The sequence below is a fragment of the Mesoplodon densirostris genome, chromosome 2 (genome assembly GCF_025265405.1).
Source record: "Mesoplodon densirostris isolate mMesDen1 chromosome 2, mMesDen1 primary haplotype, whole genome shotgun sequence".
Classification (NCBI taxonomy): Eukaryota; Metazoa; Chordata; class Mammalia; order Artiodactyla; family Ziphiidae; genus Mesoplodon; species Mesoplodon densirostris.
In genome coordinates this window covers 159,719,028-159,739,760 of record NC_082662.1, presented here as the reverse complement: position 1 = coordinate 159,739,760, position 20,733 = coordinate 159,719,028, and the positions used below count along the sequence as shown (strand labels likewise).

At 46.6% G+C, this 20,733-nt stretch overlaps 1 protein-coding gene across 1 annotated transcript in view; it reads left to right on the top strand.

Moving 5' to 3' along the window:
* Positions 1–19,491, top strand: part of TNN (tenascin N) — a 55,209-nt gene extending 35,718 nt beyond the window's left edge. The window contains exons 12-18 of the mRNA XM_060088561.1: positions 1,834–1,964; positions 3,388–3,520; positions 3,937–4,088; positions 9,214–9,310; positions 10,220–10,387; positions 17,068–17,231; positions 19,351–19,491. Coding sequence (XP_059944544.1) covers positions 1,834–1,964; positions 3,388–3,520; positions 3,937–4,088; positions 9,214–9,310; positions 10,220–10,387; positions 17,068–17,231; positions 19,351–19,491 — 986 coding nt within the window. The remainder of the gene's footprint in view (positions 1–1,833; positions 1,965–3,387; positions 3,521–3,936; positions 4,089–9,213; positions 9,311–10,219; positions 10,388–17,067; positions 17,232–19,350) is intronic.
* Positions 19,492–20,733: the final 1,242 nt, after the last annotated feature.

The window sequence follows — 20,733 nt, the reverse complement described above, 5'->3', positions numbered from 1 at the left end:
TGGGCCTCTTTAGACAGTCTGGGCAAGGCCTGGGCCGTCCCCTGTGTGGCCGAGTATGCCATGCGTGGCCACTGGCGTTAGAGGTGCCTTGATTCCCTTATTATTTTTGTTAGTTGCAATGAACAGAAGTTTTTAATCAAAAAAGTAATACATGCTTATAGTAAAATTTTTCAAACTAAACAAAGATATGTAGAAAGAAAAACTCTTTTCCACATCCCAGTGCTGATATCCAGTGCTGCTCTCCCGAGGCAACCAGCACCTTCCTCCTTCCTTCTCCCCTACCCCTCTCTCTCTGTCTTCTTGTCTCTTCTTCTTTCCTTTATTCCTTCCTTCCACTCTTCCTTCTTTATCTTCTCTTTGCTTCACTTTCCCCATTTTTAAAGACAAAAATATTTCCTCTTTCTACTTTGCAGAAATGTGGAAATAACTAAGATGACATCTGAAGTTCATAACCCAGGGATGGGTGGGCAGTCAAAGAGTTGGCAGAAGCCAACTTGAGATATTTAAATAGTTAAGGTTTTGCTTTGATTTTGAAAGCAGGAAATTCATTTTTTCTGTGTGATGGATGGAAGAAAATCCATACCAGATATTATGTTTTAGAAAGTCACACTAAGCTGATGTTACAGAAACTCAAAATTTGTCAAAATATCCTAATTCAAAGCAATAGCTGCCTGATTTCTATTAAAATACTGCAATTCAGTTCTCAGCTGAAATGCTACTGGGTAGAAAATAGCTTGGAGACATCTTTTTTTGAAACTTCTAAATTAAAATCACCTCCTATGATAATGACTTTTCAAAATGGAAATTTCCATTCATATCTTGTTTGGTTAAAAAAATGAGTCATCTGACCAATTATTGTGGTGTTGACTAGAATTTTTGCTGAGATTTAGTTTTCCTGGTCTACAGTGCACACACGCACCCACACTTTCCCTCTGGTGTTTGAGTGGGAAAGTACATAGGAGCCAGAAGAAATCTCTATTTTTCCTACATCTCTACTACCCTTTCTTCCTTTCTCTCCTCCTTTATACAAGCACCTCCCCCGCTTCCCCATTCTGTACAGGGTATGCATATTAGACTGCATACTTAGTTATATAAGACATAGAACTTTATATTTCTTTTTCTTTTTCTTTTTTTTTTTTTGGCTATGCCACCATGGGGCTTGTGGGATCTTAGTTCCCTGACCAGGGATCAAACCTGGGACCCCTGCTGAGGAAGCATGGAGTTCTAACCACTGGACTGCCAGGGAATTCCCCAAACTTTATATTTCTATACCAACTTAATTTCCATCATAAGCTCCCATTCTGCTTGTTAGTTGGAAATCTCAGGAAATTTAGGATCATGCTCCTTCCCCAGGGCCGTATGTAAGGTCTTGGGTGGTTTTCCAAGGCCAGGGAGTGCCATCCAGTATTTCGGTCACCCTTCTGGGTAGCTGTTTGCTGAGTGCCTCTGTGTGCAGGGACCTTCCAGATCTGCCTTCCCTCATCCTTCCTTGCCACTTTGGGAGCCCTGCCATCTCAGGGAATCTGTCTGCTGATCGAGATTGCTCATACCCACTGCTCTCTGGAGATCTGCTGGGGAAGTGGGAGCCCAGGTTCATTCCCTCTGGGACTCACCCAACTCCCTGTTCCTTAATCCTCTTGTCCTCAGTGGGTTTATACTTTTAGAGACACGGATCCTAAAGGCCTTGTGGCAAGGAAGAATGGAGCCTGCTACCTGCTTGATGGGAGGAAGAAAAATGGGAGAATATATAGGGAGAAAACATAAGCCAACACCTCAAAAATTACCTTTTCTCATTACCTTAGTAATAATAATTACTTGGTGTTTTATATACAGACATTGACCCCCCCCAAAACCTTCATCCGTCTGCTGTAACAGAGTCTGGTGGGGTATTGACCTGGACACGCCCCTCTGCTCAGATCGACGGCTATATTCTGACCTCCCAGTTCCCAGATGGCACCGTCAAGGTATGGATGCTCCTTGTCTTTTCTCTTCTGCCCCTGCCCAGCCTCCCTATGAAGCAACTCACTTGGGCCAACCAGCTTGAGAGGTGGCCCCATGGCAAACTGCTGATGAACGCGTTGATCCTTATTGATCACCATCTGTGTGCAAGGGACAATGCTAAACTTGGTCATTTGTGAACAATTTATGTGTGGTCTCATTTTTTAAAAAATAAATTTATTTATTTATTTATTTATTTAATTTATTTATTTTTGGCTGCATTCGGTCTTCGTTGCTGCACATGGGCTTTCTCTAGTTGTGGCAAGTGGGGGCTACTCTTTGTTGCAGTGCACGGGCTTCTCATTGCAGTGTCTTCTCTTGTTGTGGAGCACGGGCTCTAGGTGCGCGGTGTTCAGTAGTTGGGCTCGTGGGCTCTAGGGCGCCGGCTCAGTAGTTGTGGCTCATGGGCTTCGTTGCTCCGTGCCATGTGGGATCTTCGTGGACCAGAGCTCGAACCCGCATTGGCAGGCGGATTCTTAACCACTGCGCCACCAGGGAAGTCCCGTGTGGTCTCATTTTATAGGACTAACCTTTGTGCCTGCTACTTCCTAGCTGACCGTCACATATCTGCTGGCCACACAATCTGCTCCACATTATTTGGTTTAATGTCTGGCTTCCCCAATAAATGTTAGCACCATGAGGACAGGGAATTTTTGTCTGTTTTGGCTATCCTTGTATCTGAAGTGCTTGGAGCTAGCACATGGTTGGTGTTCAATAAATATTTATTGAATGAATTGATTAACCCTTTTTTCAAGAATTATACCTCCCATCTGGGATCTGAAGGCCAGCACATTTTCATAACTTGTCCAAGTGGAAAGTTATTATTCTCTCTCCTTCACAAGGAAAAAAGAAGGGAGGAAGGAGAAAAGGAAGGGCCCCTTGACTTATTCATTATCTCAGTTAATGCTTATGACAGTCCTGCCAGGAAAGTTCACCCTATGTTTACAGAGGGAGTAAGACAGTTTCAGAAGAAAGGTTATTGAAAAACCAACTATCTCCCCGCCTCACAGATAACCATAGCCCGCTTCACCTTCCCCATTAATTTCTCAGCCTGATGTTGCCAGCCTGTTGCTTCCAGTGGTGGCTGAGGTTGGTGCCCCAGCATGTATTTGGGGGGCAGAGGTTGCCAGGACACCTAGTGGGTGCTCTCCCAGTGGCAGTGCCAGGTGCTGGTTCGCAGCTAGAGCACCCAGAAGTGCTGAATCTCCATGGCACAGCCCTTCAAAGAAGCAGCTAGAACCTACTTGGATTCTGGGTTGCCAATGAGCCCTCAAAGAGGCAAAACTCTACCCTCCCAGGGAGCTTCTGTCATTAGCACCAGGGAATGCTATTGACACCTAGGGTGCTGGGGGTGATAAATGAATGTCTATTGTCTCCTTTGTTTGGTAGGAGGTGCAGCTTGGAAGAGGGGACCAGAGGTTTGAGTTGCAAGGCCTTGAGCAGGGTGTCACCCTCCCTGTCTCCTTGGTTGCCTTTAAGGGTGATCGCCAGAGCAGGAGTGTATCCACCACCCTTTCCACAGGTAACGTGAGCTCGTGCGCTCTGAATAAGAATGCAGTGGAGGGCAAGCATTGGAGAGGCCAGAAGAGGTGTCCAAGGAAGAGCAAGTGGCTACAGGATTCTGGATTTCTCTAGACAGGGGGAAATGGAAGTGGGGTCATGAGTTCAAAAGAAATCCATCCCGTGGTAGAGAGACAAAGGAGGGGAATGAAATAGAGTGTTATTTGGTGAGAGGGGAGTTGGGTCAGAGGAGGAGGAAATGATGAGAGCAGAATGAGCGAGAAAAAAAAAGATGTGAGTGAAGAGTTGGAAGAAGCAAAGTAGTAGGAGGTTCCAAAATAATTTCTAAACATAATAATGTTAAAATAGGGGACAAGCCCCACTCCCCTGCTCCCTCGCCCTTCTCCTAACGACACTGTTCCTCTGCTTGGCTCCCAGTTGGTGCCCGTTTTCCACACCCTTCGGACTGCAGTCAAGTTCAGCAGAATAGCAACGTCGCCAGTGGTCTCTATACCGTCTACCTGCACGGGGATGCCAGTCGGCCCCTGCAGGTGTACTGTGACATGGACACAGATGGAGGCGGCTGGATCGTGAGTCACACAGAGCCCTGGGCAGTGTCTTATTTCTCGGGCCAGGAAGCTCTATTTCTTCTTCATACACGGGAGGGAGGAGCTTTGGTGGCTTGCTGCTGTTTTTAAAGAGATCCCACCCTACTGGAAGAATAGAGCCTGAAGTACTTCACTCCTGGGATAGAGCAGGCTTTGTAAACTAAGGCTGATGATTGGGAAGGCTGTGGGTTTATCACTGTCTACTAATGCCCTTTACACATGTGTTAACCTACATTTTACTCTGTGCAAAGCATCTCATAAACATGACCCTCACACATGAGCTATAGAGTAAGTGAGAGAGATTATGGTTCATATTTTATAGATAGGTAAATTGAAGCCCAAGAGGAGAAGTGCCTTGGCTAAGTCACATGAGTTAATAACAAAGTTGGGACCAGATTTTAGGACTCCAGCCTCTTGGGTCATTGGTCTTCCCAATGGGTCATCTCAGGCCATCCAAGATGGAAACGCATAGCCTCTTTGCGGGCTCAGTCCTCTGAATTGGAGCCGTTGTCCAACTTCTGTATCCTGACTCCACAGTACAGAAGCAAGGCCTTTGGAACTTGGATACGAAAGGCTAAAACCTGAGAGAAGGAAACTTGACAGTGTTCTGACCGTCCCTCTTCTGTGTGGAGGTTTTACTCTCTGTGGGCCAGTAAACCACATGGTACCTTCTTTGATTGCATCTGCCTGATCCAATTTTATGATGAGCTGCTTTTGAGAGTTTCAATCTGATCTCTCCATCTCCCCCACCCCCTTCTTCCTGTACCCGAACAGAGAGAGGCTCTCACTGCTCCAAACCAGCCTGCAGTCTTACCCACTGTGCTTCCACCACTCACTGTGGGGAGGAGAAAGCATGATCTCATAGAGCTCCAACTATGTTCATTTACACGTTCACTCAGGGGCCTGCAAAACCAAAGACACTGGAACAGCCACCGATAAAATGATACCATCTAATAAGCAGCAAAGAAGAAAACTTATTATCCACACAGCTGCATCTGATAGCTGAAAGGCAGTAATGGGATTGGATGGGGGAAATTCCTGATTGATCTATAAAAATAATGGAACAGAATGTAACATGGGAGGCCTTCCACCTGACCAGACTCACAGGGCTGTACCTGCTGCTTCTCATCAGCACCATTGTAACTCTAAGCACTCTGTCCCTTCAGGCTTGAAGCCAGTTCCCTGCGTTTGTGCCCATAGATGCCCATTGGCAGGATGTTTGTACTGTCCAGTGTGACCTTTTTGAAAGCCAGCCTCGCACAGGGCAGGAGATGTGTGTCTAGGGCAACCTTTCAAAAGAGACCTGCTCGTCTGTCTGCCTGGGAGTACCCATGATTTTTCCACAAATATTTATTCAGTGCCTACTACGTGTCAAGTACTGTTTTACATACTCAAGAACCAGCAGTGAACCAAACAGACAGAAGTCCCTGACCTCAAGGATCTTGCCTTCTGCATCTTGCCCATGCAAGTGATCTTTACCAGAACACAGACATCAGTTCCAGAAATAACAAACTCCCTCTGGGTTCTAAACAATGCCAGTCCCCCACCCCTCCCAAGTCTTGTTTTCTCACCCAGACTCCTGAAGATAATACATGAACTGAAATTCTATAGGGTTCTCCTGAAAGCTACCACACTCCAAAAAATATATGGAGTCCTGAAAACTTCTCTACCAAATCTTTTATTGATGGTTTCCACGTTTTTAGGGGTTCAGGAGTCTGCTGTCATTGAAAGATGATCATCATATGAATACATTGCTCTTCTAAATTGAGCCTCTCAAATCCCTTTAAGGAGATTCTTCTCCATCCCAGGCAGCAGAAACCCAATTTGATTAACAGGCCAGAACTCTGCCGTGAGGTAACTGAGGCTATGGGTGGGAGGCTGGAATGAAGACCATCAGGGAACACTTAAGTGTCTCAAATATTTCCATCTTTGTTTTCCATCTTGCAAGTCCTAAGGACTACATGAGAGGCTCTTTCCACAGGCATTTAAATGAGATTTTCATTTTTTCCTCTTGGTTTAGTCATTCAGGACTGTGAGTAAGTTCTAGAGTGCAGTGAAGCTCTGTTGTGTAGAACCAGGCAGAAAGAGATTTTTTTCTCCTTTGAGACTTAACTTGCTAAGGGGCTTTTGTTACCCCAGATAGTTCATTATAAGGTATTTTCACCTCATAGAAGGGAATAGACTAGATTCTGATTGAGTCAGTTAAAGCTGACTGATCAAGATGTACAAATGATCAAATGGGTCAGTTCATTTGGAATCTGATGTCATAAAGTGCAAGCTAACATTTATTGAGATATAATAATCACTTATTATATCTGTATGTGCCAGACTCTGGCCTCTATACTTTATGATTTATCATGATTGATGACCTTGCTGAAGGCTTGATTTAAGAGAATGGCAAATAGGCTATTAACATCTTGATCTAATAGTTTAGAGAAGTGAGGCTTGTCAAGGTTAACTAACTTGCCCAAGGACACCGCTAGTAAGTATAGAGCTGGGTCTGAACAGTGATACCAAGAGCATCAGAACCATTTTTTTGGAGTTTCCCTAGCCAAGCTGAAGCATTAGTAAAACAAACAAAGAAAAAAACAAATAAAAAAATGCTTGGGCACTATGTTCATTGATCAGAGATAGAGACCAAATGCCTTTGTAAAGCCTATGTCCTAGGAGGACAGGATCAAATTTGAGCCTGACCTTATAGTATAACTAATTATATCAGTGGGAAAGGAATTTGATGCAAGGTGGGTGGAACCAAACATTGGTGCCCACATCTGCCCTAGGATTCCACTGTCGGTGATACAGGAGTAATCCCAGGTGCTAGGAAATTAACAGTTAGCCTCAGAATCTTACGACATGCTCTGTGAACAACAGGGTCAGTAGAGCTGGTTTTTTTCAGACTTTCTCATGGAAAGATGAGGAGGCAGTGTTTTATCTTTGCATCAGCCACTGAATAGTTAGCTGTGTCACTCTGGCTGTTTGCTTTTCTGAACTTTCACATCTGTAAAATGGCATTGTATATTCTTGCCCTGGAGTCAGCCCTTAACAAACGCTCAACAAGTGATTGTTACACAAGTGAATAAGTGAAAAAAGAAACGAAGGAAGCCAGTAAAGGAAGGGGACGTCTCTAAAAGACGGACACGTGAAAAGATGGGAAAGCGAACAGCGGGGTTAGTGCAGTGGGTCGTTGTTCGCCATGACGATCCCTAAGTTCTGCTCAGAGGCTCTGTATCCTTTTCACGTGTCCTGTCTCATGAGTCCTCCCAGCGCCTCTGAGGTAGACACCTCCTTCCCGCTTCTAACCTGTTGGACAGCAAGCTGACTGAGGCTCAGGAATAGAAATGATGGACTCGCCAACCCCCTGCCAGGACTCCCACCCACTGCCGTCTTCATTCAGCGCCTCCTGGGCCAGCAGACAGGGATTGGCGCTTCAGGAGCTGGCGGTGAGCTCCCGCTCGGAGCTCTCGGCATTGCTGTGGGCAAGCTGCTCTCTCCTCCCTCCCCGTCTCTTCCCAGAGAAAAGGGTCAAGAATGCTCAAGTATCGGGAGGTTTACCTCATCAGATTCAAGATAAAGCGCTTGACTTCAAGGTGGTGTGAAGCATGGTGGAAAGGGGGTGGGGATTGGATTCTGCTTTTGAATGAACACGAAGGAAAGTAGGCGGAGAGGAAGATGCCGCTCCAGCCTTGGGGAGTTCCAGCCTCATTTGTGAAGTCAGCTAGGATGGTGTCTAGCGTGGCCCTCAAGGCCAGGAGGCATTAGCATACATGGGTGTGTTTAGCTTTTAGGTACTTTTCAGGTTTACTTCATAGAAAAGAATCCAATGTACCCTGACTGGAACTGCCTCCCTTCCTCAGACAGAGGACGTTTTGAAAAGAAAGCAGCCTGTACTCTCATGAAACAGTCCCACCTCCGTTTCCACGTTGTCCCTTCTCTCTCACTCTTCAGCCCGGTCTGGTTGGCCTTCTGCTCTTGTCGCTCACTAGCACAGCCTTTGCTCAAGTCACTGGCGATTCCGTGTCCCCAGGTTCTGTGGGCAGTTTGAACCTCATGCTCCCTGACTTCTCACCAGCATTTGACACTACTGGGCACACCTTTCTCCAGCGGCCTTTCTGATCCCACATTTTCTCAGTTGTCCTTCACGTCACTAGTTGCTCCTCTTTTGCCTTAATGAACTTATCTTGCTGTGCGTGGCTCTTATATCTTGGGGTCTGCAAGGCTTCATTCTAGGCCACTTTCTCTTTTCAGTTCCTGTTTTCTACCCGGGTGGTCTCATCCTTCCAGTGGCTTCATCTTCCTCTCTATGTCCCGGTGGCTTTCCATGTTAGTTAGGATAGAATGGGCTATGCTGCAGTAGCAAACCAACCCCAAATTTCAATTATGTAACCCATAAAAGGTTTTTTCTCATGTGTGCAAAGTCACTTCTCAGTGGTGACTCAGGAATTCAGGCCGATCACAGCTTGTGGTCCTGCTCTGTCATCATGTGGCCTTCACCGTGGCCCCGTGGCCCAGGGCAATGGAAGAGAGAGTGTGGAGACCCCCAGCCCATAAGCTATGCTCCTGTTTACAGTCCTGTGGTTGGAACAAGTCCTATGGTTCCAGCTTAGCTGCAAGAAAGGCTGAAAAAGGAAGTCCCCCTGTGTTCAGGGGGTGAGGAGAGTGAAAGGGGACTTGCTGAGCACCCAGCACTGTCTTAGGTACACAGATACACCTTCTGAGTCCAGCCTGGCTCTCTCCTGAGAACTCTAGCCCTTACATTCAGTGGTTCCTATGGCATCTTTGTTCACCAGGATACCTCAGAAGTCACTCACACTTACCGGGTCCCCAGATGAGCTCTGCTGCACTCACGGAAACTGTCCTCTCTCACAGCCCCTTTCCCAGCGATCGGCTGAGTGAATTGCCCTCAGCGCTGCGAGCCCAAACCACGAGAGGCAATCTTGACATCCTCCTCTCCCTCAGCTCCACTTGCAGTCCATCGTCACATCTGTCAGTTTTACCTTGTGTCCCCTCTGCCCATCCTCAGGGCAGCCCCAGTCCGCTGTGCTGCCCTGTGTCACTCAGCCACGTCTGTTCAGGTATGTCAGAGGGAAACGTCCACCTCCCTCTTCAGGTCTTCCAGAGGCGGAACACCGGGCAGCTGGATTTCTTCAAGCGCTGGCGGACCTACGTGGAAGGCTTCGGGGACCCCATGAGGGAGTTCTGGCTTGGTAGGACCTTTGAGCATCCATAAAGGCTGAGGTGCAAAAGGGAGAGTCCCCTCTGAGAAGCTGGTCAGGCAGCTTGAGAAAGCTCACCATGTACAGGAAGAGCTCCAAGCCACAGGGCCTCTCTGAGGAGCCTGCCGACCAGGGGACCAGGGCGTTGGTGTGGCTGTGTCGCCAGGAAGGTTCTCATGTGCTCTGGGCGTGCGAGAGGGTGGGGCTGTCACAGGTGGGTGGGCTTTATGCTGCATCTAAGGCCCGCACAACCTGCCTGCAGCCTGAACTTTTCAGAAACTACAAGAGGAGAAAAATAGTTGATTGATCGGGACTCTGGGCTCTCACTGGGAGGTCATACGAGTCCCTGAAATTCTGCTAGTCATGCCAGTCGTTATGGCATTGTTTTTTCCCTTTTACGTCTGCTCTATTCTGGAGCAGATGTTTGTAGAGAATGAAGTAGCCAAAAGCATCAACTGGGAAATGAAGACTTAAAAACTCATAATCTGGATACTCAGAGTCTGATAGAGTAGATGATGTTTGTGGTTTGCTTGGTGCAAAAGTCCCTTCGGTGACCCCAGAGTCAGTAGGTGATCTCCTCTCCCACTTGGTGAGATAAGCAGATGATAAATAGAACAGCTTCTGCTTGAGAGAGAAGGAGTCAGTGGGGGCAGATTCATCCCACGATTAACCCCTCCGCTCCCTGCCAGAGGATGTGGTTTCCACACTCAGAAGCATGACTGTGCCAAAGACATAATGGGATGAAAAATGAGCCCCCCAGAAGAGATGGTGTAGGGAAGGCCCCCATTAGCAGAGGAGGTAAAGGCTGAGGCAGCTTTGCGGGCTGAAAGTGTCCAATGCCACTGGTGGGTGCTCACACACCGGTTGATTGGTTACCGGAATTCCATTCCTGATTCTTAGGACTCGACAAGCTGCACAACCTCACCACAGGCACGCCCACCCGCTATGAGGTGCGAGTGGACTTACAGACGGCCAACGAATCTGCCTATGCCATATATGACTCCTTCCGGGTAGCCTCCAGCAAGGAGCGGTACAGGCTGACAGTTGGGAAATACAGAGGCACAGCAGGTAAGACAAAACGTGTCCTTCCTGCTGGGGTCTCCTGCTCTGTGTGTCTGAGGATCGGTCGGCCACCTGCCATGGGTCTTGGGGGGATGGAATATTGTTCTGTGAAGGTGAATTGTCCTCACTGACAAGTGAGGCCCCGCTCCCTGCAGGGGATTAAACCGAATCATTGAAGCGGTCTTTGACTATCATAAAATTGGAACTTCTGTACATTACACACTGATCCCCCGCCAAAATTCCTCCTCTTATACTCCCCCAATTCGGGCTGTTGTACATTAGCTGATGAACCCACATTCTGAGAGATTTCATGGTGTCTGCCCACCACTCATTTGGCTTCAGTAGTGTGACTGCCATTCTTGCATAGCAGTGTGTGTGTATTATTTAAATTTTTTTTTTTTTCAGTATGCCTCTCACTGCCGTGGCCTCTCCCGTTGCGGAGCACAGGCTCCAGACGCACAGGCTCAGTGGCCATGGCTCACGGGCCCAGCCGCTCCACAGCATGTGGGATCTTCCCGGACCGGGGCATGAACCCGTGTCCCCTGCATCAGCAGGCGGACTCTCAACCACTGCCCCACCAGGGAAGCCCTTATTTAAATATTTTGTGGCACTTTGCCATAAACAAAGACAGAAGAATGAAAGTGCTGATTCAAACAATAAGAAGTATAGGTCTCATTAACTCCACACAACTGTGACAACACAGAAATGAGCAGTTCAGCTGAAAGTAGGGGAATGTTAGCTGCTCATTGGATTTAAGCCAGTTGATGGTGTGTTCAGTTGTGAAGGAAAAGAACAAAATTAAGCAACGTGGCAGAAATACTGGAATTATATCACTGAGTATTTTCTTTAAGAGGCAAGGCATGGTTATTGTTTTACCTAGTATACTTTAAACCTGTGTTTATGGTCTTTAAACCCTAACAAGTAAGTCTGGTGTTTGACTTAGCATGTCTTTGACTTTGGCAGAACTATGTAGGAATGTGTTACCAGCCAAATAGACTGACTGTGTAAGATATGGTGTCTCCCCTTAGACACACACGTAAATAGATAAATAATAATATAAGGCAACTTCTGCAAAGAGTCAAATAAGTGCTAAGGAGAATAAAGAGCTACAGGAGTGTGGAGAGGTGGGTACATTGAGGACTGAAGGGATTGCCAGAGGCTCCCTGCAGGACAGTGGGCTGGAGTTGGGTCTGAAAGGCTAGAACTTTCAAATAGGAGGAAAGGGGGTGGGGGGCTCTCCAGGCCTGGGGGAGTCCAGGGGTGAGCAAAGGCTGAGCAGACACAAGGAAATTGGGGTGTACCCTTGAAGCCTGCAGACGTTCTCAAAATTGTCTACTTGAGAACCCCCTGATGGTGGAGGACTGTGAACAGACACCCCTGAGTGTCCGGGGCCATGACTGGAAGTGGCCAACTACTGATGCAAAATTTCTTTCAGGTCTTGTCATTTAATTTTTTAAAAAAATCACATGAATTTTACACTTGCTCTTGTTTCCCAGTGCTTAGTGTGGAGCCTGGCACACAGTAGGTGAGTTTGAAAGATGATCCTGCTAGCACGACCTTTCTATATAATCTTATGGGTGTTTTATATTGTAAAGAATAGAATCTGAGGCCCAAAATAGCTTTCAGAGGGTCAGTGAAGAGGTGAGTTTGGTGACATGGTAACATGGGAGGAGACAAAGCGGGAGGGGTAGGAACCTACCAGAGTATGAGGAGTTTGGGTGACAGACGCGGGGTACGTTTCAAGGGTCCCGAGTAGGGGTTGGGGGTGGGAGGAAGTGTGCAAAGAACTGATTCAGAGAAAAGCAGTCTTTGGGAGAAAAGCCACTGCAGCTAGAAGAGTCTGCACTGCTTTGGGTGCCGTCCCTTCTTTCCATGCTGGTCCTGGTCTCCATAGGCTGGAAAAAGGCTGGCAACCGTTTTCCATTGTACAAAGTATAATATAAAACACAAAAGTCAGGCATAGAAAAAAGCCAGTTAAAATGCAATTGGGAAACACAGATGGACATTCAGATGATTATAAGCATATTAATCGAATGAGGGGGATTTAATTTAAAGATGCCCTCTTGTAGGACTAAGCACGCTGCCTACCCTCCCCCTCCCCACCAGCTGCAGCTAAGATCAGATCGCATTGGCTCTCCCAGCCAGTAGGTGGAAGGGGTGTGAATGTTACAATCTCCCTTAGACTTGTCAGTGAAATAAAGTAATCAATCGTTGATATAAGAAAGAAATGGAAATTTTTATTCAAGCCAACCTGAGGATTTTAAGCAGGGAGGCAGTCTTTCAGAAAGCTCTGAGGACTGGTCTACCTGTTAGAGGTCAAAGCACAGTTATATAAGTTTTTGAGACAAAGGGTTATATGTCAAATGATGTGTTGTTGACAGTTTACACAATCCAGATCTACATGTACAAAGTAGTGGGTCATGGGTCATGATGGCCCCTTGATGAGATTAAGAGGGAGTGTCACCTCCTAAGGAAGCCTGGTTAACACAGATGCATGGTACACACTAAAGTGGGGGGGGAAGAGGCCCAAATGGGCAAAGAAAAACTTTATTTAAAAATTTTTCTTGTCTTGCCATAAAATATGAACTTTATTTCATCAGACCCCTCGGGCCTCCTCCTGCTCTGGTCTTAGTCCACATGGCAAATAATCTGGTCATCCCTTTTCTTCCCAATACCATTCAGTCTTGACCATTGTGATCAGTCAGCCTTCCTTTCTCAGGCTGAAGAATCCCAGTCTTCAGAGACTCCATTCATGGAACCTTCTGCAGACAAGATATGGGGTTGGGCTGTTTCCCTTTGGCACCTGTGCCCACATCTCTCCCTGAAACCCACTGCCCTCACGGGACTTATGCTGGGGACCTCACTCAGGACTGCCCTCCCAGGCTACCCAATCCCCTTCCCTCTATTATTCAAATGTACCTTTTCTGAGGCCTGTCTTAATCCAGTAACTCAACTGATGCTAATGAGAAAATGAGTGAAAAGGAGTCAACATATTTGTGAATTACTGTGATTCTCCTCCCAGGGACTCTATTTGCATTTTAACCGTGATTAGGGTATAATTCCCATTCTAAGGTTGTTCAGGCCAACAGTGCTGGTCAGTGGAGGATGTGCTTTTTAATAGGAAGCCTTGAGAGACTTTGAACTCATGCAGCATTTAGACAACAGTCTAGTCTTCCCCTGGGTACTATCATTCTTATTTTTAAATTCGAAATTACAGCGGCAGGGTTAGTGGAGTTTTAGCTTTCTTTATATGTGCTGATTGGTCCCCAAGGAGGATTTGGAAAGTTAGGAAGCTTCTGGGTACTCACGTCCTAGATGATGAGTTACTGTTTAGAGGACATGGCATTCAGATAGGAAGTGAACATTCTGATATCTCCAGGCATGTGCCAGATCTCCCCAGCTTTTAACCCTGTTATAGCTCTTTTTGGAACTAGAGGTGTACAGCTCTGGTGGGAAAGTGAGGTTTTAGACTCTTCCCCTACTCAGACTGTCCAGGTGGGCCCTCAACTTTTGCTTCCACTGAAGTCAAATCAAAAAGCCCATTATTCCTCCCCAAAGGAAACTCCAGCAAGGTAAGGCCATGTCAATTGACTTTCTGATTCTGAATCTTGGAGTGAGACAGGTAGGACAGTCTATGAACTCTACCTTCAAGAGGCTGCTATTCATCAATTTGGAGATTATAATGAAAACATAAATAGCTAGACATTTGGGGTGGTGCAGAAGGCTTTCTGTGGGCTAACCCATCATTTGCAGCTGATTTCAAGTCCCACTTGCCAGAGACTCAGAGCTGCTTAAGCAGGGATGGCCCACCCCATGGGGGCACTTAGAAATGTACTCGTAGACTGAGGCACTCTACCAGCATTCAGTGGGCTGGGGCCAGGGATGCCAAATACTCACAGTGAAGGATTGTTCCACCCCAAATGCCAGTGGCTTCCTAGCTTTGAAGTGGATTTTTAAGTACTGGCACTTAGAAAGAAAACATTGTTGAACACATGGACAAAAGAGAAAGCTAGCGATGGTACGAATCACTCTTTCATTGGCCAATTCCTGGTCCCAGGGTAGAAGATGTTTAAGATCCAGACATGTGGTCCTGTGTCTGTGTGTGACTTAAAGGGGAAATGATGTTAACAGCTTTTTCTGGTCTGAGATGGCTCAGCTGCCTGGGTCATCTTTCCTAGGACGAGAGGAGAAGAGTTGGTCCCACAGTGATATTTTGATGAGATGGGTGCTGACCAGATCAGCAGCCCCGTCCTGGGCTTGGGTTCAGACCTCTTATGGGCCTGCGACCAACTTCTCCCACCCGCCACCCGAGAAGAATGAGCTCCCACCCAAAGCCATTAGACTAGAAGTGGGGCACGTTATCTCTCATCAGTGTTTTCTCCTAACACTCCAGCAGGTGGGAGGGAGTCTAACCACCATTGGCTTTTCTACTTTATCTTTCTTGAGGAGATAAGCTTAATAAGTCAGAATACTGTCTTGGCCAGGGCCTGATGACCAAAGAAAAGTTAGGTTTTGATTTATGAGAACACTCACTATCTATACTCGGAACATTAGTGTGGCTTCAGTTTCTAGAAGGTAGAAAAGCCATCTATGGGGGAAAAAACTCTCACACTTAGGGCCACAACCTGCTTCACCTTTCTTTATCCCAATGCCCAAGGTTAGATAACGACAAAGAGATCTTTAAGACATAGCCTGTGCACAGATTCTTAGAAAACAGCTCTGGGAACTTTATGTGCAGGTCAGGTAATTGTTGCTAAAGGAACCATTGTGTGGTATTTGGAGCTGTAGGGAACTGTCTGCATGGAATCTGAGGAGAGGGGGAAATGTCTGTGAACAGATGTGACAATTTGCCCTTCTTTGATTGGAGAAAATGAATGAGGGCAGAGGTTTTGCTGTGTCTTAGGTGAGGCATGAAGGAGCCACTGTTGGATCTCCCAAATCAGAGGGTCAATCTGGGACCTTCCCTTTACACAGTGTGTTGTCAAGTATCTATTTGTCCCCAGCCACCTGCAACTAAGTTCTTGAGAGCAAGGACCACTGTTTGTATTCCCAGAGCCTGGCATGGTGCTGGGCCATAACAGGCATGCCTGATGTTTTCTGAATGAATGAATGAGGATGCAGGACAAAAGTTCTCAATCTTTAGCTGGCATCAGAAGGGCTTGCTGTCATCTGAAGGGCTTGTTAAAGCACAGACTGCAGGGTATGACCGTGGAGTTTCTGGTTTTGTATGTCTGGGGTGGACCTGGGACCGTGCATTTCTAACAGGTTCCAGGTGCTGCAGCTGCTGACAGTCCAGGGTCCACTTTGAGAACCATTGCTGTAGATGGCCAGAGACAGCTCGTCCTTGTTAGGCATGATCAAAGCCTGCTGTTGAAATAAGGGAGCTTCCTGTGAATCGGTGTCTCAGAAGGAACTCTGGGCTTGGAATCTCAGGTCGGAGATTTGAGTCCTGGCTCTGCTGCTTCTGGACTGTGGGACCGTGGCAAATTCCTAGAGTCTAAACTCTGTGAGTTTGTTTCCTTATGGGATTAAGAGCTGCCTGACCCACCCTTCAGGCTTGTTGTGGGCATCAAATGAGAATGTATATGTGACTGTGATGGGTAACTCAGAGATCAGATTAAATGGAAGTATTGTTATTGTAGGAACAGAACTTGATTAAGCTTGGGATTGATATGAGCCCTTATTTCATTTTATGAGCTGAATTATAAAAGGATGACAAATGTGATAGGGAAATAGTAGAATACAAGTAAAATAATTAAGGCAGATTTCTAGATAGGATTAACAAAGCACTTAATTGTACCTACGTGCCCAGAAGGGCTCTAGAAGTTCAGGTGTGTATGTGGGAGGATTAATAAGGAGAATCTTCCTCAGGAGTGGGGTTGAGCTGGGCTTTGAGGAATGGTGAGGATTTGGAGTGATGAAGGGCAGAGAGAAACAGGTGAGCAGAGGCATGGACGATGGATGTGTCCACTTCACACGTGGAGGGCGCCTGTGGGGATAGTGGGCTATGAGATTGTGCAAAGGGTACAGCCAAGTTACAGGCCTGAAAAGCCAGGAGGAGTAATTCACTCCATGTGGGAGGAAGTAGGCCTGAGATGATGCAAATGGACGCTAAAGCTTCGGAAGAGCTAGGAAAGCTGTTGTGTTAACACAGGCCTGGAGAGAGATGAGAACAGCCCAGGGTGGCAGCCGTGGGTGCAGCAGGGGTGTATAGGAGTGATCTGCAGAAGGAAGGGCTTGATAATGGGGTACACAGGATTGTCAAATGTGGCTTGGGGGTACCCAGTCTGGGTGACTGGGAGGATGCTCAAGCAGAGACAGGAGCACAGAAAGGGGGTTAGTTGTGTGAGGGTGGTCAGGTACTGTGGGAAGTGTCGAGGAGTTTGGTTTTGGGTGTTTGGATATTTTACGGTGAAGCCTCTAAGTGAAAATGCTTTTAAAGCTATTGGAGAAACAGGCCTGAAGTTTGGATGACCAGCCAGGAAAGAGAATCTGTTCATCGGTATTGTGTTCTCATCTTGGCGATTTTGAGAAAAGAGTGGCTCCTTGTGGCCTAACTGACTGGATCCCTGGCCGTTTCATGCCTGGAGGTTTTCCTGCCCCCAGTCCTCTTTCAGGCCAGAGTTTGATCACGCCCTCAGGGGGTGAGACTTGGGCTCTCCCCTCTCATCTCTTCCCTCCTGCAGGGGACGCTCTTACTTACCACAATGGATGGAAGTTTACAACCTTTGACAGAGACAATGATATCGCCCTCAGCAACTGTGCCCTGACGCATCATGGCGGCTGGTGGTACAAGAACTGCCACTTGGCCAACCCTAATGGCAGATACGGGGAGACCAAGCATAGTGAGGTAGGTGACAGGTGAACATCTTTTTTGTCCCAGGCTTTTCCCATATTGTGTTCCTAGAGTGACACCCTCCAGAGTGGTTTGGCTGACCCTCTCCTTCTGATGCCAGCAGTCAGGGCAGTAAGGCTTCTTCTCCAGGCTCCATGGCCTTGAGGTCAAGGCCCTCCCTGCCCATCTGCTGCAGCCCCTCCCCACTCTACATTCCCACCAATGCTGCACCCTTACTCAGTGCAGGGAGGTACTCAGGCTGCCCACTGCTTAACAGAGATGATATGGGTCCCACACCATCTCACTTTACGAGTTCACACATGGACAGTCTTGGTCACCTCAAGCTACTGTAACAAAATAATATAGCTGGCATGGCTTAGACAACAGACATTTATTTCTCATGGTTCTAGAGGCTGGGAAGTCCAAGATCAAGTTCCCAGCAGATTCAGTTCCTGATGAGAGCTCTTTCTGGCTCGTGGATGGCCACCTTTTCACAGCATCCTCACATAGTGGGGAGAGAGAGAGAGCTCTGGTCTGTCCTTCTCTTCTTATAAGGGCACTGACCCCACCATGGTTGACCTACCCTCATGACGTCATCTAACCCTAATTACCTCCCAAAGGCGCCATCTCCAAATACCGTCATGTTGTGGGGTCAGGGCTTCAACATATGCAGTTTGGCGGGGGAGGGGCACAAATGTTTTATCCATAACAGACACTTCAGAATTCTTTCTAGTCGTTCATCCAGTTAAACCAGAGCTATTTTTCTCAGTCCTTTGATCATGGGGAAAACAAAGTTTTCTGTCTTATGTCAGACCCACCCTTGGATTCACTTCATCCAGAGCCACCCAAAGTCTTCCCAGAGCGTTGTGCTGAACTTGTTTCTCCACTTCAGGAGTGTGCACACAGGGCCAGGAGTTGGCGAGGGCTCCTCACCCCTCCCTTGCTCTGCAACTTTCCAATCAGTGATTTCTTGAATCCTCTTGCCCCATGGACATCGTCTTCGTTCCTCGCCAGCTTCCAGGCATCTCCTGCCTGCTCCCTCACAGCTTCTTAAAAATTGCATCTTTGTTCCTACTCATCATTAATCCATCCCCTCCCTGAGCTCTCCCCTTCCTGGGTTTCTCATTTCCCATCCTGGATCTTGATCCTAGCCTTCAGGAAGCCACCTCTCCCCAGAACTCATACATATTGTACCAATATGACTCTAAGTATTAGTACGTCTAAAGTCCAGGTACATTTTGATTCCTTTGGTGCTAACCAGGCAGCAGGGACTCCCAATTCTTATGTGATTTTTCAAAGGGAAGAAGAAATTTGCCCCCAGGGGAGCCGTGGAGGGTGTGCCCATGAATCATGGTGGCAGCATGTGGGCTGACTCAGGGAAGCCTGTGATCAGAGATCAAATATTTGAAATGAGCAGCCAGCATGCCCTAAACCATCCCCATATTTGCTAATAAAAGACATTCATCTGGTTAATGTGCTTTTCACAGTCTGCAAGGTGTTTAGCTTCTTGTTTATTATTTACCTCACAAATTAAAATACATAAAATTGGTCACTTGGGCTCTTTATTGGCCAGGTTGCAAGGTTATTAAGTGAATTAAATATTATTGTGCTCACCCATCAAAAGTCGTAAAATGAAATTTAGTTTTCAGCAGGCTATTTATTACCCCAGAGCTAATATCTAAACAGTCTAAACTGAAAATGATTTTTCACAATTGGCCAATTAATATGTTTACTGTTGCCTTTAATTTTTTGTAAAGGAAAAGAGTGAGGCAAAGATAATTTGATCATTGCCGACCAGGTTGACCCTGTGTTACCTTTGCTGCTTCTCTGGTCTCACCCGCCTCCTGGGCTCACAACCCCCCATCCTCCAACCACAGGGGCCTTCCAAATTATCAGCCTGTCTAACCTCAGCTGCCCAGCAGAGGGAGCACGCTTCTAGATTCCTGTCTCACTGCCTTTATAAATATCCCAGTCTCTCCGCTAAGCAGAGAGGGAGTAGTTTCCCTGGCAAAGAAACATTCCTTGATACCATAATCCACCCCACCTTCTCCCAGGTGCCTCTTCTTGATGTTGGCTTACTTATTTGTTTTATTTATTTAGTTATTTAATTTATTTACTTATTTATTTAATGTAGGGGGTGAACTGGGAACCATGGAAAGGACATGAATTCTCCATTCCTTTTGTGGAGTTGAAGATCCGCCCTCATGGCTACAGCGGGGAGCATGTCCTGGGCAGAAAGCAGCGAACACTGGGAGAAAATTCGAGAACATTCTGACGGCCCGTTCGTGCACTTATCGCACAAGAGGAGACCAGCCCGGGGTTGGGGCCTGTGTAAGCATGGGGTGGGGTGGGTACTGATGACTGGCTAATGGAAATCTGAGGGGTGCTCATAGCCCCTGGCTTCTGAGATGGCTGGATAACCTGCAGGACAAAGCATGTCACCAAGCTTCCAACCATATAGCTCACTTCCTTGTCACCTGCATTTTGCCCACCTGTATTGTGGGCCTGAAAAACAACACAAAAATAGCTGCACAATGTGTATGGGAGAGACAGTACTGGAGCTGCAAGGTTTTCTGCTCTATCTTCAGTGACAAATATACGGGATTAGGGCAAAAAAAAGGGGGGATAAAGAATCACCTAGTGCTTCTTCAGTTGGAAATCTCTGGAAATTGGTGTATATATATATATATATATATATATATATATATATACAGGGCTCTGCTAATACAAATCCTCTGTCTAAAAAGAAACACCAAAGAGGGGTTTGACGACAAGGGGCTGAGGTAGCCTGAAACTTACCTTCCATTACCACTGGAAAATTGGTAAAATCTTTTTTGGGGAAAAAGGCATAAATCTTCCCCTTTTAAAAATAATTGCTGATGTTATGAGGAAGAATCAAGGGAACCAAAAGGGACCAAGAGGGATTTGAATTTTGCTGTGTTCTGACCAGTATCCAGCATGCTGGAAACCCCAGCTTCCATGTCACTGCTATTTTTAAGTGCCCCCTTTTCCAGCCATCTGCATTATCACTCTTGTAGATCTGCATATGTTGTGAATAAATTCTCACTTATTTCAACTTTAAATAATTTGACTCTCTTGGTAATTGGTTCCTCCCAAAGACCCTTTTCTGTGACTCCCTTTCCTACTGTCAAGTCCTCAGCCTCCCTCCTCTCTCCCTCCTGCCCCCCTCCCCCACCCCGCTCTGTCAGACCCCTGGGTTTCCTGAAAGTGCTCAGTACCAGAGGCTTATTGTTTGAGTGGACACTTGGCAAGGTCAGATCCTTTTGGCTTATTTTCCTATCACTTGGGAAGGTTTTTCTGTGGCAAAGTCAGTGACCATTGAAGAAACTTAATTTCCTATTCGAGAAAAAAAATAAGTAAATAAACCACTTGATTAAAAAACATTTGCCTTGTGTTGTTTTCCCCACATAAGTACACTTGAATTCTAAATTTAACCTAAGTGCAAGCAAGGGTACAATCTGTGCATTATAATGGAGTTTGGTTGGCCGTGGCCTCT